This window comes from Perca flavescens, chromosome 12 (genome assembly GCF_004354835.1).
Source record: "Perca flavescens isolate YP-PL-M2 chromosome 12, PFLA_1.0, whole genome shotgun sequence".
NCBI classification, from domain to species: Eukaryota; Metazoa; Chordata; class Actinopteri; order Perciformes; family Percidae; genus Perca; species Perca flavescens.
Window position 1 is genome coordinate 24,917,169 of NC_041342.1, and position 18,489 is coordinate 24,935,657.

Here is an 18,489-nt window from a genome sequence, read left to right on the forward strand (position 1 = left end):
CCACTTAAATACCCCAATACAGTGTTATACTGTAACCCCAATGTAGCCTATTTGTTGTTTGTCATTGCCCTTGTTTTGCAATAAGAATTTGAAAATAAAGATTTCTCAACATTTAAAGCCCAGGGAACACTTAATTAATTCCCAGTACTATTGAATGCATTCTATATAGTACACAAATAACCGTTTTAATCTTTTAATTTCGTCAACGACAAACTTTGCGCATATTCGGCGCAAGTTTGATGTCCTACACGACAAAGCTAATGAGCCAACTGCTGCAGTGCACAGTGCACACTCTTCCTGTTTGTCAGAAAGATTAGTAGTGCGGCTCTCGTTGGTCAACGCTGCACTTCAACTATGCCGACAATAAGGTGATTAACGTTTAAAAAAATGATGGGTACTCCCAACCATTTATGTTAGGAGCAGTTAATTGGGACGATAGGTCTAAATTAAGACTCATATAGTAGTGTTGCAAATAGGCTATATAAGCTAAGCTACATGATAACATTACCCAGACCAGAGCAGTCTCTCAGTGCTGAGCTGATTAACTTACAGCAGAGGAATAGCTGGCTTTCCTCAGGCTGAAACAAACCGTTTTTACCAAAGATGTCGTGGTTCAATCATGTCAGTCAAGGCTTAAATCATCATCAGCAGCAGCAGCAGCAGCAGCAGCCCACAGACAGCCACAGACTCACGGCCACTGACATGCTGTCTAGCACTCACAACTCCAGGCTCAGAGGTCCGACAGAGGGATCACCGACCATGGCCACACAACACTGGATCGGCTACTCCACTACCAGCTCGGAGGACTTTCCATCAGCTTCACATGGTGTAGTCAGCCCTCCCAGCCTTGGGAACCTGTCCTGCGCTTCTCCGAGTGCAGCTAAGATGAGAGAGCTGGAGCCCATCTCCTACGTAAGCCTCCAGGAGCAGCGGTGTGTCCTGAGCTGGTTCCAGGGCTGGAACGCCTCTCAGAGGGAGCGATTCTTGCAGGACCTTCTGGGGAAAGCTGTACCTGGAAAAGTGTGCACCCTCCTAGATTCACTCAGTACTCTTCAGGTACTGTCGCACTGTCACTTCTTAACAGATTGTCCAGAGTGATCATGTCTAACCTTTTTAACAGCTGCTTTCTTTCTTTTTTTTGTACACCTACAAGGTTAAAGACAGACTACCAAACATCTTTGAATGCCAGCTGCGCCTGTGGACCCAGTGGTTTGAGTCTTGGAGAGAAGAGGAGAGGAATCATTTCCTGCACATACTGGAAGAACGGGATCCAGTTTTCGTTGCCCATTTTTACAGGAGTGTAGCCGGTACAGCAGGAAGAGACTAAGCAATGTTTGCATTGTGATGAAAAAGCAAGTGATTAAAACATGGTGTTAAAGAGGTAATGTGTGGTGGGAAATGTGTATTAGATCTGAGATAGTTCTCTTCAGAGAAATGTTTGCGTCACTGTGATGGTATTTATTGTTGAAAGTAAACCATTTCATTGTAAGACCACAAGTGTTCATTCAGTATAAGATGTTTTTATTAAGTTTTCTACACCGGTTTCTCCAGGGCTACATCACACATTATACCACTTTTATTTTTATTTTTTAAAGAAATTTCAGAACTTTTTGTGTAATGCTTTCATCATGGGTGAAGCTCTGCCATCTAGTGACCCAATGGTGTGATTAAACTTACATGGTACATTTTTCAGAACTGGGCCTAGTGATTGAAACACCTGGGCAAGAGGACCAATTCTTTTTAAAACATAGACAAATAAACAAAATGCATCACTGTATATTTGTTGTTTAATTGTCTGAAACATTTAGCAGCAGTATGTGTGAGAACTACTCTGTTGTCACAGGGATTGTTTTATTTCCATACTAAGGTTACCATAAATGAGAGACATGGCTAAGATTTTACATTGGACAAAACATAATTTGCCCTGTTCTCTAGTTTAGCCAGTCAACTAAACCAGGAGAGAGTAACTCTATTGGTGTCAGGCCTTCAAGATCTTCAACACAGAAATTGACAAATGGATAGATCTTGTCTGTAAATCTTTGACCTACAAATGAGTACATATGAGATCTGACACCAGCGTCGTAAAATGAGATCTGTCCCTTTTTGTAGTCCAGAAGAATTCCCAGTGTAAGAGGTTGCGTCTGAATTGGAATATTAAAAGGTTTCCTATCGATAGCTCTCAACTGACCCTGTTTGTTCATGACTAGCGTCCAATAACCGTTTGCTGGACTGAACTTCATCGTTCCCTTTCTTGGAGCAGATTCACTGGCCATCCCAAGGTGGTAACAAAGCTTCCCAGCTACAGACACCTCCCAGTAGTGTCTGCCAGTTGAGTACCCAGTCGTGCCAAGGACAGCAAGAACCACATCAAACCGGCCTGGATTGTCCGGGACGTTTTGTGCTTCCGCAGTAGTAGAAATCCTGGTGTTATCTGCAGAAAGAGCTATTCTCGGGTGTGCTGTGTTTGGATCCAAAGTCACCTGCCCTGTAAATCATGAAAATGTGCATCTTTACATCACATTTAGAAAAGTAATTGACATTAGAACATTAAAGCACTACTCCAGTGATTTGACTTCCATAAAGTTCGGGGAGTAACAAGTGAAAGATTAAAACTAATATTTGCAAAACCAACGAGCTTGTGGTGGACTATTAAGAAGCCCCCTGTCCTGGTTGTCATCCAGGGAGAGGAAGTGAAGAGGGTGGTCTGATACAAGAACTATGGGATCCAAATAAAAAAAATAAAAAACTGAAGCCCTCTTCAGGAAGGTACGTAGCAGACTGTTCTTCCTGAGGAGACTCAGATCTTTCAGTGTGTGCAACAGGCTCCTGCAGATCTTCTATCAGTCTGCAGTAGCCAGTGCTCTGTTTCCTGTAGTGGTGGCATCCAGGTTCGGAAGTCAGCAGGCTCAACAAGCTGTTAAGTTGATCAGGTCGGAACTGGACAGTGTGTAGGCAGTGGCGGAGAAGAGGACGAGGGAAAAAAATCAAAGTCCTCTTGGATAACCCTTCTCACCCTCTACAACGAGCTGTGGCAGATTGGCAGCTTGTTGCAGAGCAAAAGGATGAAGGACAAGATCAAAGCCTGGAAGTTGTTTTTCATCGAGTCTAAGGATAAGGGATGTTATTTGCTGTACAGATTGGTGAAGACCCTCAAGGCAAATGTTTGTTTTGTGATGAAGGGATATATAAATAAAATTGTTTTTACTTGACTTTGTGAAAGTGCTTATATTATGCTCATTTTCAGGTTCATAATTGTATTAAGAGGTTGTACCAGAATAGGTTTATGTGGTTTCATTTTCAAAAAACACAATATTTTTGTTGTACTGCACATTGCTGCAGCTCCTCTTTTCAGCCTGTGTGTTGAGCTCTCTGTTTTAGCTACAGAGTGAGGCATCTCACTTCTGTTCCATCTTTGTTTTGGCGTGAGAAGCAGAGTATGAGGGAGTGCCACGCTAGCAGCTAGGTGAGCATTATAACGTGTGTTACAAAGTGACCCACGTTTGTCATGGAAGTAAAGGCTGGACTACAATAGAGCTGTTTGGTGCAGTTTGTGAACAGTGTTTTCTGTTGGAGACGGTAAGTCCCTTTGGGGTGGACTTTCGGCTTTTTCACTTTGTAAACCTATAACGTGCACAAAAAAGATATATAGCACAATAAAGGAAAGGGGGAAAAGGCAAAAAGTATAATATGAGCACTTTAAGTGCAGTTGTTCTTGTTCTGCTGTATGTCTATTAGTGTGTAAGTTAATTTAGAGAAACAAATAAAAAACCACAGTCAAATTCCTTGTATGCGTTCACATGCTTGGCCAATAAAGCTGATTATGATATAACACAAAGATGTAGCCATGACAGTAGACAATGCTTCAAATATGGATGTTGCTGCAATGAGGCTAAAAATTCTAAAACGTGGATGCTTCACACACATCTTCAACCCGGCAGCACATAAGATCTACACAGTCCCCACAGTTTTAAGGTGGGCAGTGGGCACCCAAGATTAGTTTCACCAATTCAGTAGCCGACCAAATGTGATACATGGTCACAATCTCCCCTTCTGTTCCTGAGACATGGCGTTGAATAATGGCCAGAAAAGCATTTTTGCAGAACATTATGATGTCACAGTAAAGTTGACTTTTGACCTGTTGGTTATAAGATGCATTCACGAGAATGGGACTGACAACCCAAATACGTAATGCCTCCAGCCACGGCTGTCGCCAGCGCAGACCGCCTCGAGAACACTGAATTGAACTACATTTCACCTGATGCAACTGGTCGGCATCTTTCATTTCCTGTCTGGTAAATGCCCATTTCTTACCAACAATTATTTTCCCAGACTTGACAAAACATCTCCAGAGCCACAGAAGTCTGTTTTCACAGGCTGAGAAGCAGGTATGAAGCGTGAACTGACCTTTATATGTAACATTTATGAAGTGCCTCTTTAAATTCATCTATACAGTTAGATTTATATAGTATCAGTGCAGTGTGTGTGTGTGTGTGTGTGTGTGTGTGTGTGTGCAGGCTGAAAAATTCAAAGATATTAAATAAACTTGTGTGTGACTCACTGGCATAGATCGTCTTATCTTCCACATTACTCAGTCTGTTTTGGAGATCTGAGAAGAAAGAAAAGCATAATTTGTTTTGGGTGGGGGTAATATCACAGTGTATTCTCTGCACTCTGCTCTGCTGAACAGAACTAATAGTTACCTTGTACATTATCCTCAAGTTGGTTCTTCTCACTTTGCAGTCCTAGCATTGAGACAGAAAAGACAGCGACATTTATACATTTCATCAAGAATCACTAGAGCAACTACTACTTTCCCTTCCCTATTTTACTGAATGAATCTACTTATTGCCAGAGGCCTGAAAAGAACTGAACTGTTATTCTCCCTGATCTGCTCTTCTAACTGTTGTTTGAGGTTGGCATCCTTCTCGCTCAGCTGCTGCTGCAGGCGATCCGCATCCTCCTGGCTCTGTTGCAGTTGTCTTTGTAAATCTGTTTGATGAAATATTCAGTTCAAAAACGGCATCAAATGACTCACTGGATCTCAAGAACAATTATATGTATAGAGTGATAATGAGGTCATATTGAGCATCTCACCGGCACAGTAGGCGACATCATCAGTGCAGCGCATTTTCAGTTCCTTGACCTCTTCCTTTAAGTCTGACAGAGGAAGGAGGTTAAAAGACGGATATGTATCAAACACCAAGTCAAGAACAAGTTGCAAAGGAATAGTTCAACATTATGGGAAATGCACTTGTTTGCTTTCTTGCCGAGAGATTTCAGGAAGTGTCTGCTCCCGACCAAGAAATAGTCTGACACATAACCCCATGTAAAAACACAACATTTTTACACAACAACTTTAATACCTTTGGACAGAGCTAAAAGCTAACCAGCTTCTGGCTGTAGCATTATTGCATAAAAACATGAGTGGTATCAATCTTATGATCTAACTCTATGATACAAAGCAAATAAGCGTATTTCCCAAAATGTCAAACAATGTACAGTGGGCTACATACCTTTATTTGCGCTTTCAAGTCTTTTGTTCACTCTTTGTTGTGTTTGTAGTTGTTGTTCCAATTCTGAGAGAGAAGACAAAAAATAACCAAAGTTGTATGAAAGAACAAAACGGATCCGTTTAACGCTTATTAGTTCAATTTTCTTAACACAAACGGACATTTGGAAAAACAGAAAAATGGGTTAAAATATCCAATTTTTCATTTTTTTTCCGCATTGACAAATTAAAAAATTGGATCTTTAAACTGTTTTTCCAATTTTCTGTTTTTATTCAGAGGATCAGAAATTTAGAAAATTACAAAATTGCGTTTGGGCTCCAATTATTCAATACTGAAATGGTATTCTCTCCCTCGTTCTGCCTAGTTACGTCCCGACTTGAGCACAGCAGCCAAACCTAAAGACAGAATGAGAATGGATAATGTGTTGGAAGTCGAATATACAAAAACATTCAGCGTTCACCGGGAGGTGAAACTCTTGTCAATATCCAGCACAGAATCAAGATTGCATAGTGTCTATATTTAAAGTAAGTACGTTTGGTGCTTTTAACTTCATAATTATCCAGCGTCGACATGACTGCCCTGAGTCTTCTTGAATGCCCGCCTAAATACATCCAGTAAGTAAAGTTTATTTCTATAGCACATTTAAAAAAAGCTTGCGCCGACCATAGTGCTGTACATAGCGCATTAGCCACAGGGTGATAAAATAAAAATAAAAATAAAACACACGTACAAATCAGTGATTTAGGCTGAAGCCGTGCCACCAGAGTCAGAGGGAGACCAAAGAGAGAGAGTTACAGTAGTCTAAGCAGGAGGTTATGAAGGCATGGATGACTTTTTCCAGATCATTGTATGATAGAACAGACTTGAATTTAGAAATTATTCTTAGTTGGTAAAAATTGGACTTTACAACAGAAGATATTTGTTTCTCCAGGTTAAGATGGGAGTCTAAAATAACACCCAAGTAACGTGCATGGGGTTTAACGTAGGGGGCAAGGGGACCAAGGTCGGCAGGGATGGTAGTTTTGGATTTTCAAGGACCAAAGACAATAACTTCAGTTTTGTTATCATTTAACTGAAGAAAATTGTTAGCCATCCAGATTTTAATTTCTTTCAAACAGTCTAAAAGAGGCTGCATGGAGTTGCTGGATTTAAGTGGGATGTACAGTTGGAAGTCATCTGCATAGAAATGGAATGAGATATTACATTTTTTGAGGATGTTACCTAAGGGGAGCATATAAAGGCTGAAGAGTACTGGACCCAGAATGGATCCCTGTCCCCTGTTAATTTGTCAAGGTGGAAAAAAATGAAAATTTTGATATTTTAACCCATTTTTCAGTTTTTCCAAATGTCCGTTTGTGCTTAGAAAATTGAACTGATAAGCGTTACACGGACCCAAAACAATTTGTTTTAACATCATTCCAGATAAAGGAGGAAGGTTGTAGATGAAGACAGATCATTTAATCTTTACTCTGTATTTAAAAGATCTATTCTAGTAAGACATCATGTGTTGGATGACAGCAGAGACACAATAGTAGTGAAGTAACAGAATTACAAACCATTGCTATTTTCAGCAGGTTTGGATGCCTTTTTCTGAGCCTTTTTCAGTTGTGTCCTCAAATCAGCAATCTCCATTACTAGCAGAGACACAGACACAGCTGCAGTTATTTTGTGCTTAAAGGAAACAAACATGACACGAAACTCTAGCAAATAAGAAATGTTCTCACTCAAGTCAAAATTCTTTGCATCTGCTTCCTGGAGTCGAAGTTCACTGTCTTGCAGTTGCCGCGTTATCAATTCCAGTCTCTTTTGCAGCTCTGAAGATGATTTAGAGGTCAATGAAATACAAAATCATGAAATCAAAATCTGGGTATCATTGTATGTATTGCTTGGTGGCACATTACAATGTAACAATCACATTTTATTTTCTTTACCTCTGACGTTCTCAGCGCTTGTATCTCTAATGTCTAATATCTCTTCTTCTAGTGGTTTGATTTTCTTGTGAAGTTCCATAATCTGAGCCGCTAAAAAAACAAGCTACTTTTAGTTCTCTGATGCCATTTGACAATTCTGTTGTTTGTTTTTTTCTGACCAAACCACTTACTTAGAGTGCTGATCCTTGAATCACTTGAGTTCAGCAACAGTGTCTTTTCTTCTATCTGATTTCTGATGTCCTCCAGTTCATTCTCCAGATCTCCGAGAAAGACAGAATGGATGTTTTATTTTCTCAGAATGTATGAAAAAGCATTCATAATAAGTGGCCTGTATTTATTGCTCCCCACCTTTAATTCTGTCCAATGCAGCTTGTGTCTGACGCTTTTCTTGCTTCTCCAATCTTGCTATTTCATCTTGATGAGCCAAAATTTTAAACACTAACAGAAGAAAGCTTGGATGAGATCCATTCAGTGGAAACAACACCATGATCAACAACCACGGAACAATTCATTTTTACTGTCATTTAGATCATGACTCACTCAGTTTAGTATTTTCATTGTTTTCATCTTGAATTTCGTCCACCAAATTATTCAAATGGTCTTGGAGTGCTGCAGAGCAACAGACATACAACAACAGCATTTCATGTGAGCGCTTGTTTTGTTTAGACAGTTTATTAAAAACATTTGGAGGCTATTACGTTATTGCTCTGCTCCTTAGTCAAGATATGTGTCTGTCACTCACCTCTAATCTTTTCGTAATCTGTGTCATTTGCTGCCACATATGACAGTTTCTCAATCTGTGTTTGTATTGCAATGATCTGTAGAACTGGAAAAAGAGTTCAACTTTGATAATCATATTAACCTCCCATCTTGAGTATACATATAATTCAGTGATTGTGACTCCTTCAGTCGGTTGTTAATCATGTTCCACTCACGTCTTTGTGGTTGAGCACTGCTTGCTTTTAGCTCTTCTGTTTTTCTGGCCAGCTCATTATTTTTCTCATCTATAAGTTTTTGAAGCTCTGCAGAACAAAAACAAAACAATTTCACACCATTGTCTAAATGTGTCTCTGTCTCTAAGCTGCACAGGTCCCATATTTTGTGTACCAATTGAAGTGCGTAATTGAATGGAAACCAAATATCTCAGAAATGGTAAATACTTCATATCAAGCAAAGATGGAATATGTCAACAAATGGGCACTATTAAACTGTATAATGACACACACACACACACACACACACACACACACACACACACACACACACACACACACACACACACACACACACACACACACACACACACACACACACACACACACACACACACACACACTTTGATCTTGGTTTCAGATTTCGTGTTCTGTAGTTGTCTCTTCAGCTCCTCCAGTTGCAGGGTTAATGTAGAAATCTGGAGAGCTGAAAGAACCACATTTAAAAGCAACTGTAGAACCATATTTAAATTGTCTAAAGTTTCTCCTTATCCTTCAAACTTTATATGCAGACCACAACACAATTATTGTGTTCTTTTGTACTGTTTGGTAACACAGCTCCACCACTCACCAAGTGAAGAAACAGACTCAGATTTGGACTGCAGTTCCTTCATTTTGGCATCCAGGTTGGTCTGCAGATCTACGTGCACATTTAGACACATTTGTAACAAGTGCTGATCCCACAGACAGAACAAGTTCAAACATTTGAATACCTTAAACAGGGCTATCTGAGGACTGTGAACAATATATTTCTAAGATACAACTTTTTTTCTTTATGCTAATCCCAATAGTTGTGGTTTTGACAGCAACATCTGCCAGGGTTGCCCACTCTCCCCCTCATTGTTCGCTTCACCTTTCCAATAGTTCTTACCTGAAAAAGTATCCAAAGGTTGTTTGAAATGAAAGTCAATATGATTTGAGAGGAATTTGCATGTTTAAAAAACAAATTGTGAGGACCAATGTAATACATCATTCAAAACTTGTAGCACACTTAGAATGTTTAAAAAAATATATATAAAAATAATTTATTGAATATATAAATACATGATCAGAAAGCCACATTGCTATTAGTATGATTAGTATGTACAGATTTTTCTGCCTGTATTGGATTGTAAAAGGATAAGCATAATGAGCTGTAGCAGACTACACCAGTTTCAGACTTATTATTATTATGTGTATTGTTGTATTATCCTATTTCTAACAGCAATTCATTTTATTTTATTTTTGACATTAAACCCATTCATTTTCCTGAATGGAGTCAAAAGGGTGTAAGTAACAAGTCACACACTACACTCACCTTTAAGTTTGTGCTCGAACCCGGTACACTGTGCCTCCGTCTGGTTCAGTTTATTATGCAGAGCTATTAAAAAAAAAAAACACATTCATCTTTTTTGTTTATTGCTTTTTTGTATCTTGTTAGAGAAACCTACACATGCTAGTGCTGAACTCACCCTTGATCTCAGCTTGATCACGGATGCGCTCCTCCATTTTTGCCTTCAGTTGTTCTGTCAGCTCTAGGAAAAGTCAGGTATGCTTCAGCTATTGCTAAAGTGTGATTTATGGTTCTGCGGAGGCTCCACGCAGATATAGCCTACTACGCCATAGCCTACTATGAAATGCACTTGTTTGCTTTCTTGCCGAGCGATAGAGAATCAAATCCACGCTCATGTCTGTATGGTAAATATGTAGCCACAGCCAGAAGCCAGGTTAGCTTAGCTTAGCATAAAGACTAGAAACGAGGAACCAGCAAGCCTGCAGAGATTTCCGGAAATGTCTGCTCCCGACCAAGAAATAGTCTGACACATAACCCCATGTAAAAAAACAACAAAAAACAACTTTAATACCTTTGGACAGAGCCAGGATAGCAGTTTCACCCTTTCCAGTCTTTGTGCTAAGCTAACCAGCTTCTGGCTGTAGCATTATTGCATACAAACATGAGTGGTATCAATCTTATGATCTAACTCTATGATACAAAGCAAATAAGCGTATTTCCCAAAATATCAAACAATGTACAGTGGGCTACATACCTTTATTTGCGCTTTCAAGTCTTTTGTTCACTCTTTGTTGTGTTTGTAGTTGTTGTTCCAATTCTGAGAGAGAAGACAAAAAATAACCACAGTTGTATGAAAGACCAAAAAGATTTGTTTTAACATCATTCCAGATAAAGGAGGAAGGTTGTAGATGAAGACAGATCATTTAATCTTTACTCTGTATTTAAAAGATCTATTCTAGTAAGACATCATGTGTTGGATGACAGCAGAGACACAATAGTAGTGAAGTAACAGAATTACAAACCATTGCTATTTTCAGCAGGTTTGGATGCCTTTTTCTGAGCCTTTTTCAGTTGTGTCCTCAAATCAGCAATCTCCATTACTAGCAGAGACACAGACACAGCTGCAGTTATTTTGTGCTTAAAGGAAACAAACATGACATGAAACTCTAGCAAATAAGAAATGTTCTCACTCAAGTCAAAATTCTTTGCATCTGCTTCCTGGAGTCGAAGTTCACTGTCTTGCAGTTGCCGCGTTATCAATTCCAGTCTCTTTTGCAGCTCTGAATATGATTTAGAGGTCAATGAAATACAAAATCATGAAATCAAAATCTGGGTATCATTGTATGCATTGCTTGGTGGCACATTACAATGTAACAATCACATTTTCTTTTCTTTACCTCTGACGTTCTCAGCGCTTATATTTCTAATGTCTAATATCTTGTCTTCTAGTGGTTTGATTTTCTTGTGAAGTTCCATAATCTGAGCCGCTAAAAAAAACAAGCTACTTTTAGTTCTCTGATGCCATTTGACAATTCTGTTGTTTGTTTTTTTCTGACCAAACCACTTACTTAGAGTGCTGATCCTTGAATCACTTGAGTTCAGCAACAGTGTCTTTTCTTCTATCTGATTTCTGATGTCCTCCAGTTCATTCTCCAGATCTCCGAGAAAGACAGAATGGATGTTTTATTTTCTCAGAATGTATGAAAAAGCATTCATAATAAGTGGCCTGTATTTATTGCTCCCCACCTTTAATTCTGTCCAATGCAGCTTGTGTCTGACGCTTTTCTTGCCTCTCCAATCTTGCTATTTCATCTTGATGAGCCAAAATTTTAAACACTAACAGAAGAAAGCTTGGATGAGATCCATTCAGTGGAAACAACACCATGATCAACAACCACGGAACAATTCATTTTACTGTCATTTAGATCATGACTCACTCAGTTTAGTATTTTCATTGTTTTCATCTTGAATTTCGTCCACCAAATTATTCAAATGGTCTTGGAGTGCTGCAGAGCAACAGACATACAACAACATCATGTGAGCGCTTGTTTTGTTTAGACAGTTTATTAAAAACATTTGGAGGCTATTACGTTATTGCTCTGCTCCTTAGTCAAGATATGTGTCTGTCACTCACCTCTAATCTTTTCGTAATCTGTGTCATTTGCTGCCACATATGACAGTTTCTCAATCTGTGTTTGTATTGCAATGATCTGTAGAACTGGAAAAAGAGTTCAACTTTGATAATCATATTAACCTCCCATCTTGAGTATACATATAATTCAGTGATTGTGACTCCTTCAGTCGGTTGTTAATCATGTTCCACTCACGTCTTTGTGGTTGAGCACTGCTTGCTTTTAGCTCTTCTGTTTTTCTGGCCAGCTCATTATTTTTCTCATCTATAAGTTTTTGAAGCTCTGCAGAACAAAAACAAAACAATTTCACACCATTGTCTAAATGTGTCTCTGTCTCTAAGCTGCACAGGTCCCATATTTTGTGTACCAATTGAAGTGCGTAATTGAATGGAAACCAAATATCTCAGAAATGGTAAATACTTCATATCAAGCAAAGATGGAATATGTCAACAAATGGGCACTATTAAACAGTATAGTGACACACAAACACACACACACACACACACACACACACACACACACACACACACACACACACACACACACACACACCTTTGATCTTGGTTTCAGATTTCGTGTTCTGTAGTTGTCTCTTCAGCTCCTCCAGTTGCAGGGTTAATGTAGAAATCTGGAGAGCTGAAAGAACCACATTTAAAAGCAACTGTAGAACCATATTTAAATTGTCTAAAGTTTCTCCTTATCCTTCAAACTTTATATGCAGACCACAACACAATTATTGTGTTCTTTTGTACTGTTTGGTAACACAGCTCCACCACTCACCAAGTGAAGAAACAGACTCAGATTTGGACTGCAGTTCCTTCATTTTGGCATCCAGGTTGGTCTGCAGATCTACGTGCACATTTAGACACATTTGTAAAAAGTGTTGATCCCACAGACAGAACAAGTTCAAACATTTGAATACCTTAAACAGGGCTATCTGAGGACTGTGAACAATATACACTCACCTAAAGGATTATTAGGAACACCATACTAATACGGTGTTTGACCCTATCCTATAAATATGGGCTAACATCTCTAAAGAATGCTTCCAGCACCTTGTTGAATCAATGACACAAAGAATTAAGGCAGTTCTGAAGGCGAAAGGGATCCCCCACACCATTATACCACCACCAGCCTGCGCAGTGGTAACAAGGCATGACAGACCCATGTTCTCATTCTGTTTACGCCAAATTCTGACTCTACCATCTGAATGTCTCAACAGAAATCGAGACTCATCAGACCTGGCAACATTTTTCCAGTCTTCAACTGTCCAATTTTGGTGTGCTCGTGCAAATTGTAGCCTCATTTTCCTATTTTTAGTTAAGATGAGTGGTAGACGGTGGGGTCTTCTGCTGGTGTAGCCCATCCGCCTCAAGGTTGTGCGTGTTGTGGCTTCACAAATGCTTTGCTGCATACCTCAGTTGTAACCAGTGGTTATTTGAGTCAAAGTTGATCTTCTATCAGCTTGAATCAGTCGGCCCATTCTCCTCTGACCTCTAGCATCAACAAGGCATTTTTGCCCCCCAGGACTGCAGCATACTGGATGTTTTTCCTTTTTCAGACCATTCTTTGTAAACCCCAGAAATGGTTGCGTGTGAAAATCCCAGTAACTGAGCAGATTGTGAAATACTCAGACCAGTCCGTCTGTCACCAACAACCATGCAAAGCTCAAAGTTGCTTAGATCACCTTTCTGTCCCATTCTGACGTTCAGTTTAGAGATCAGGAGATTGTCTAGACCTGGACCACAACCCTTAATGCATTGAAGCGGTTGCCATATGATTGGTTGATTAGATAATTTCATTAATGTGAAATGTAACAGGTGTTCCTAATAATCCTTTAGGAGAGTGTATTTTAAGATACAACTTTCTTTCTTTATGCTAATCCCAATAGTTGTGGTTTTGACAGGCAACATCTGCCAGGGTTGCCCCCTCTCCCCCTCATTGTTCGCTTCACCTTTCCAATAGTTATTACCTGAAAAAGTATCCAAAGGTTGTTTGAAATGAAAGTCAATATGATTTGAGAGGAATTTGCATGTTTAAAAAACAAATCGTGAGGACCAATGTAATACATCATTCAAAACTTGTAGCACACTTAGAATGTTTAAAAAAAGATTTAAAAATAATTTATTGAATATATAAATACATGATCAGAAAGCCACATTGCCATTAGTATGTACAGATTTGTCTGCCTGTATTGGATTGTAAAAAGGTAGCATAATGAGCTGTAGCAGGCTACACCAGTTTCAGACTTATTATTATTATTATGTGTATTGTTGTATTATCCTATTTCTAACAACAATTCATTTTATTTTATTTTTGACATTAAACCCATTCATTTTCCTGAATGGAGTCAAAAGGGTGTAAGTAACAAGTCACACACTACACTCACCTTTAAGTTTGTGCTCGAACCCGGTACACTGTGCCTCCGTCTGGTTCAGTTTATTCTGCAGAGCTATTAAAAAAAAACACATTCATCTTTTTTGTTTATTGCTTTTTTGTATCTTGTTAGAGAAACCTACACATGCTAGTGCTGAACTCACCCTTGATCTCAGCTTGATCACGGATGCGCTCCTCCACTTTTGCCTTCAGTTGTTCTCTCAGCTCTAGGAAAAGTCAGGTATTGTTAGAATATATTTGTGAGAGTAAGAGTAACAGGTTTGTAGAGTTCATGATGCTGACCTTGTTGCCTTGTTTCCCAGGGTTATGAGAGGCCATCTGGTTTTACAGTGATTATTGTCTGAGAAAAAGGTCTTCTCTGATCAAGGGGGGAACGAGGCAACAATGGTCAGTATTTTGCAAGCGCGTGATTTGTGACACAGAGTATGAAAATGACCTGGCTCTCAGGAAAACTCCTTAGTTTGTAGGAGATTAAAAACATACAGGTGTTCGGACCCAACAATAGCGACTTGTCTCTGTTGAGCTGAGAATGAGAGAACTCAGGGTCATGTTTTCATACAGTGTGTTACATATCGTTAGCCGGCTGCAGCCAGAAGAACGGGACTACGTCCAACTGATAACAGCGCCACGGATGAAGCAGAGAGAATGGATAAAAAGTGAGGGTTCTGGGTTAGCCGGCATCAGATGCTGGGGGAAACGCTGTCTGTTTGCTAGGTTGTAGTGATAGGCTATTTTGTCTTGAAGTAATCTGATCCTTGTGCACAAGTTTATTGTATTTTGCAATATCATTCACTAAAGCTTGTTATTAACTTTAACTGGACGAATCTGGAGTCTTATTTTGAATCTTGAGTCTATTTCTCTGATCTACCAGTAAACGAACACTATTCAGTGACCATAGAATTGGAGTCAGATTAAGTCTGGCCTTTTTAGGGCCAGACCAGTCATTGGTCACATTTTAGAGCCAAATCCTACAGTATGCTTCAGCTATTACTAAAGTGTGATTTATGGTTCTGCGGAGGCTCCACGCAGATATAGCCTACTACGCCATAGCCTACAACATTTTTAGATATCAGATCCCCTTCTAATGGGAGGCTTGACAACCTTTTTATTGTAGCCTACTCTTCTGTGGTCTCATATGTTATAATTGTAAAAGTGTATTCATTTTAGTATTATGTGGCTTCATTGTTGAGCTATATTTTTTCACTTGGCATACGTTTTTATGTTACGCTTGGCCTTTTTTTTTTTTTTTTTTACTGTTAAATATTTGCAAATAAAGCATTAATAAAAAAAAGTGAAATCATCGCAGGATTCATCAAATAAACAACAAACGTTAACATCAGGAAGACAACATTAACATCCACAAATCTGCCAACTATAGGCTATGTGTGGCTATTGTTAATTTCCTCCAGAACACTGAATTGAACTATATTTCACCTGATGCAACTGGTCGGCATCTTTCATTTCCTGTCTGGTAAATGCCCATTTCTTACCAACAATTATTTTCACAGACTTGACAAAACATCTCCAGAGCCACAGAAGTCTGTTTTCACAGGCTGAGAAGCAGGTATGATGCGTGAACTGACCTTTATATGTAACATTTATGAAGTGCCTCTTTAAATTCATCTATACAGTTAGATTTATATAGTATCAGTGGAGTGTGTGTGTGTGTGTGTGTGTGTGTGTGTGTGTGTGTGTGTGTGTGTGTGTGTGTGTGTAGGCTGAAAAATTCAAAGATATTAAATAAACTTGTGTGTGACTCACTGGCATAGATCGTCTTATCTTCCACATTACTCAGTCTGTTTTCGAGATCTGAGAAGAAAGAAAAGCATCATTTGTTTTGGGTGGGGGTAATATCACAGTGTATTCTCTGCACTCTGCTCTGCTGAACAGAACTAATAGTTACCTTGTACAATATCCTCAAGTTGGTTCTTCTCATTTTGCAGTCCTAGCATTGAGACAGAAAAGACAGCGACATTTATGCATTTCATCAAGAATCACTAGAGCAACTACTACTTTCCCTTCCCTATTTTACTGAATGAATCTACTTATTGCCAGAGTGCTGAACAGAACAGAACTGTTATTCTCCCTGATCTGCTCTTCTAACTGCTGCTGCAGCTGTTTGAGGTTGGCATCCTTCTCGCTCAGCTGCTGCTGCAGGCGATCCGCGTCCTCCTGGCTCTGTTGCAGTTGTCTTTGTAAATCTGTATAATGAAATATTCAGTTCAAAAACGGCATCAAATGACTCACTGGATCTCAAGAACAATTATATGTATAGAGTGATAATGAGGTCATATTGAGCATCTCACTGGCACAGTGGGTGACATCATCAGTGCACATGGCATCATGACTTTGCGTAAATATACACGCCACTTTCATAAAGCAAAATGGCGTGTTATTGTACACATTTTCAGCTATCCACGTGTATGCCTACGCTGTATACAGCTGATGTAAACACATCCACCACGTGGCCTCGCCACGTTGCGTGTTATCGCGAGAACGCGACGTACTATCGCGAGAACAACGTCACACGCCTGTTAAAAAAAAAAAAAAAAAAAAAAGAAAAATGGTTGGGTTTAGGAAAAGAACACAGGGAAAGGCTTTAGTAACAAAACAGTGACAAAAACAAGGAAAATAACGACAAAAACACGCTTAGGAACACAATAAATGGTTGGGTTTAGGAAAGAAACATTGGGTAAGGCTTATTGAAACAAAAAATTTAAAAAACAAAAACGGCTGTAATGGCTGAAAAATCGCCGCACACCTCCTTACTCAATCCCCCGTTCCTTTATACTACTCCCTACGGCGGAAATTGACTCGCAATGTAGGTCAATGGCGGCCGATTTGCGTTGATATACACGCAAAAATGCGATTATGCGTCGTGATAACACGCAAAAACGGAATACAAATTGGCGTGACATAGATAAACGCCAATTCATGAGATCAGTCTGAGTGAAGCGCATTTTCAGTTCCTTCAGTTCAGTACCTCTTCCTTTAAGTCTGACAGAGGAAGGAGGTTAAAAGACGGATATGTATCAAACACCAAGTCAAGAACAAGTTGCAAAGGAATAGTTCAACATTATGGGAAATGCACTTGTTTGCTTTCTTGCCGAGCGATAGAGAATAGATCAAATCCACTCTCATGTCTGTATGGTAAATATGTAGCCACAGCCAGAAGCCAGGTTAGCTTAGCTTAGCATAAAGACTAGAAACGAGGAAGCAGCCAGCCTGCAGAGATTTCAGGAAATGTCTGCTCCCGACCAAGAAATAGTCTGACACATAACCCCACCTAAAAACACAAAATTTTTACACAACAACTTTAAAACCTTTGGACAGAGCCAGGCTAGCAGTTTCCCCGTTTCCAGTCTTTGTGCTAAGCTAACCGGCTTCTGGCTGTAGCATTATTGCATAAAAACATGAGCGGTATCAATCTTATGATCTAACTCTATGATAAAAAGCAAATAAGCATATTTCCCAATATGTCAAACAATGTACAGTGGGCTACATACCTTTATTTGCGCTTTCAAGTTTTATGTTCATTCTTTGTTGTGTTTGTAGTTGTTGTTCCAATTCTGAGAGAGAAGACAAAAAATAACCACAGTTGTATGAAAGACCAAAAAGATTTGTTTTAACATCATTCCAGATAAAGGAGGAAGGTTGTAGATGAAGACAGATCCTTTAATCTTTACTCTGTATTTAAAAGATCTATTCTAGTAAGACATCATGTGTTGGATGACAGCAGAGACACAATAGTAGTGAAGTAACAGAATTACAAACCATTGCTATTTTCAGCAGGTTTGGATGCCTTTTTCTGAGCCTTTTTCAGTTGTGTCCTCAAATCAGCAATCTCCATTACTAGCAGAGACACAGACACAGCTGCAGTTATTTTGTGCTTAAAGGAAACAAACATGACACGAAACTCTAGCAAATAAGAAATGTTCTCACTCAAGTCAAAATTCTTTGCATCTGCTTCCTGGAGTCGAAGTTCACTGTCTTGCAGTTGCCGCGTTATCAATTCCAGTCTCTTTTGCAGCTCTGAAGATGATTTAGAGGTCAATGAAATACAAAATCATGAAATCAAAATCTGGGTATCATTGTATGTATTGCTTGGTGGCACATTACAATGTAACAATCACATTTTATTTTCTTTACCTCTGACGTTCTCAGCGCTTGTATCTCTAATGTCTAATATCTCTTCTTCTAGTGGTTTGATTTTCTTGTGAAGTTCCATAATCTGAGCCGCTAAAAAAACAAGCT

The 18,489-nt window shown here is 39.2% G+C and overlaps 2 protein-coding genes across 2 annotated transcripts in view; one reads left to right on the plus strand and one right to left on the minus strand.

The window, feature by feature from the left end:
• The first annotated feature begins 241 nt into the window (after positions 1–241).
• c12h14orf119 (chromosome 12 C14orf119 homolog) lies at positions 242–2,171 on the plus strand. Its single transcript, XM_028592826.1, has 2 exons — positions 242–1,056; positions 1,154–2,171. The coding sequence occupies exons 1-2, from the start codon at positions 604–606 to the stop codon at positions 1,325–1,327; spliced, it is 627 nt and encodes a 208-aa protein (XP_028448627.1). The 5' UTR covers positions 242–603; the 3' UTR covers positions 1,328–2,171.
• The window catches only part of si:ch211-14a17.10 (golgin subfamily B member 1), a 33,187-nt gene continuing 16,467 nt past the window's right edge, over positions 1,770–18,489 (minus strand). Inside the window, exons 36-60 of the mRNA XM_028592822.1 lie at positions 18,385–18,474; positions 18,178–18,267; positions 18,010–18,087; positions 17,742–17,804; positions 16,311–16,436; positions 16,139–16,180; positions 15,997–16,044; positions 14,379–14,441; positions 14,228–14,290; positions 12,619–12,687; positions 12,391–12,474; positions 12,034–12,120; positions 11,841–11,924; positions 11,644–11,712; positions 11,453–11,542; positions 11,275–11,364; positions 7,442–7,531; positions 7,235–7,324; positions 7,067–7,144; positions 5,514–5,576; positions 5,095–5,157; positions 4,873–4,989; positions 4,701–4,742; positions 4,559–4,606; positions 1,770–2,485 (exon numbers count right to left, since the gene is read on the minus strand). Coding sequence (XP_028448623.1) covers positions 1,932–2,485; positions 4,559–4,606; positions 4,701–4,742; positions 4,873–4,989; positions 5,095–5,157; positions 5,514–5,576; positions 7,067–7,144; positions 7,235–7,324; positions 7,442–7,531; positions 11,275–11,364; positions 11,453–11,542; positions 11,644–11,712; positions 11,841–11,924; positions 12,034–12,120; positions 12,391–12,474; positions 12,619–12,687; positions 14,228–14,290; positions 14,379–14,441; positions 15,997–16,044; positions 16,139–16,180; positions 16,311–16,436; positions 17,742–17,804; positions 18,010–18,087; positions 18,178–18,267; positions 18,385–18,474 — 2,381 coding nt within the window. The 3' untranslated portion in view covers positions 1,770–1,931. The remainder of the gene's footprint in view (positions 2,486–4,558; positions 4,607–4,700; positions 4,743–4,872; positions 4,990–5,094; positions 5,158–5,513; positions 5,577–7,066; positions 7,145–7,234; positions 7,325–7,441; positions 7,532–11,274; positions 11,365–11,452; positions 11,543–11,643; positions 11,713–11,840; positions 11,925–12,033; positions 12,121–12,390; positions 12,475–12,618; positions 12,688–14,227; positions 14,291–14,378; positions 14,442–15,996; positions 16,045–16,138; positions 16,181–16,310; positions 16,437–17,741; positions 17,805–18,009; positions 18,088–18,177; positions 18,268–18,384; positions 18,475–18,489) is intronic.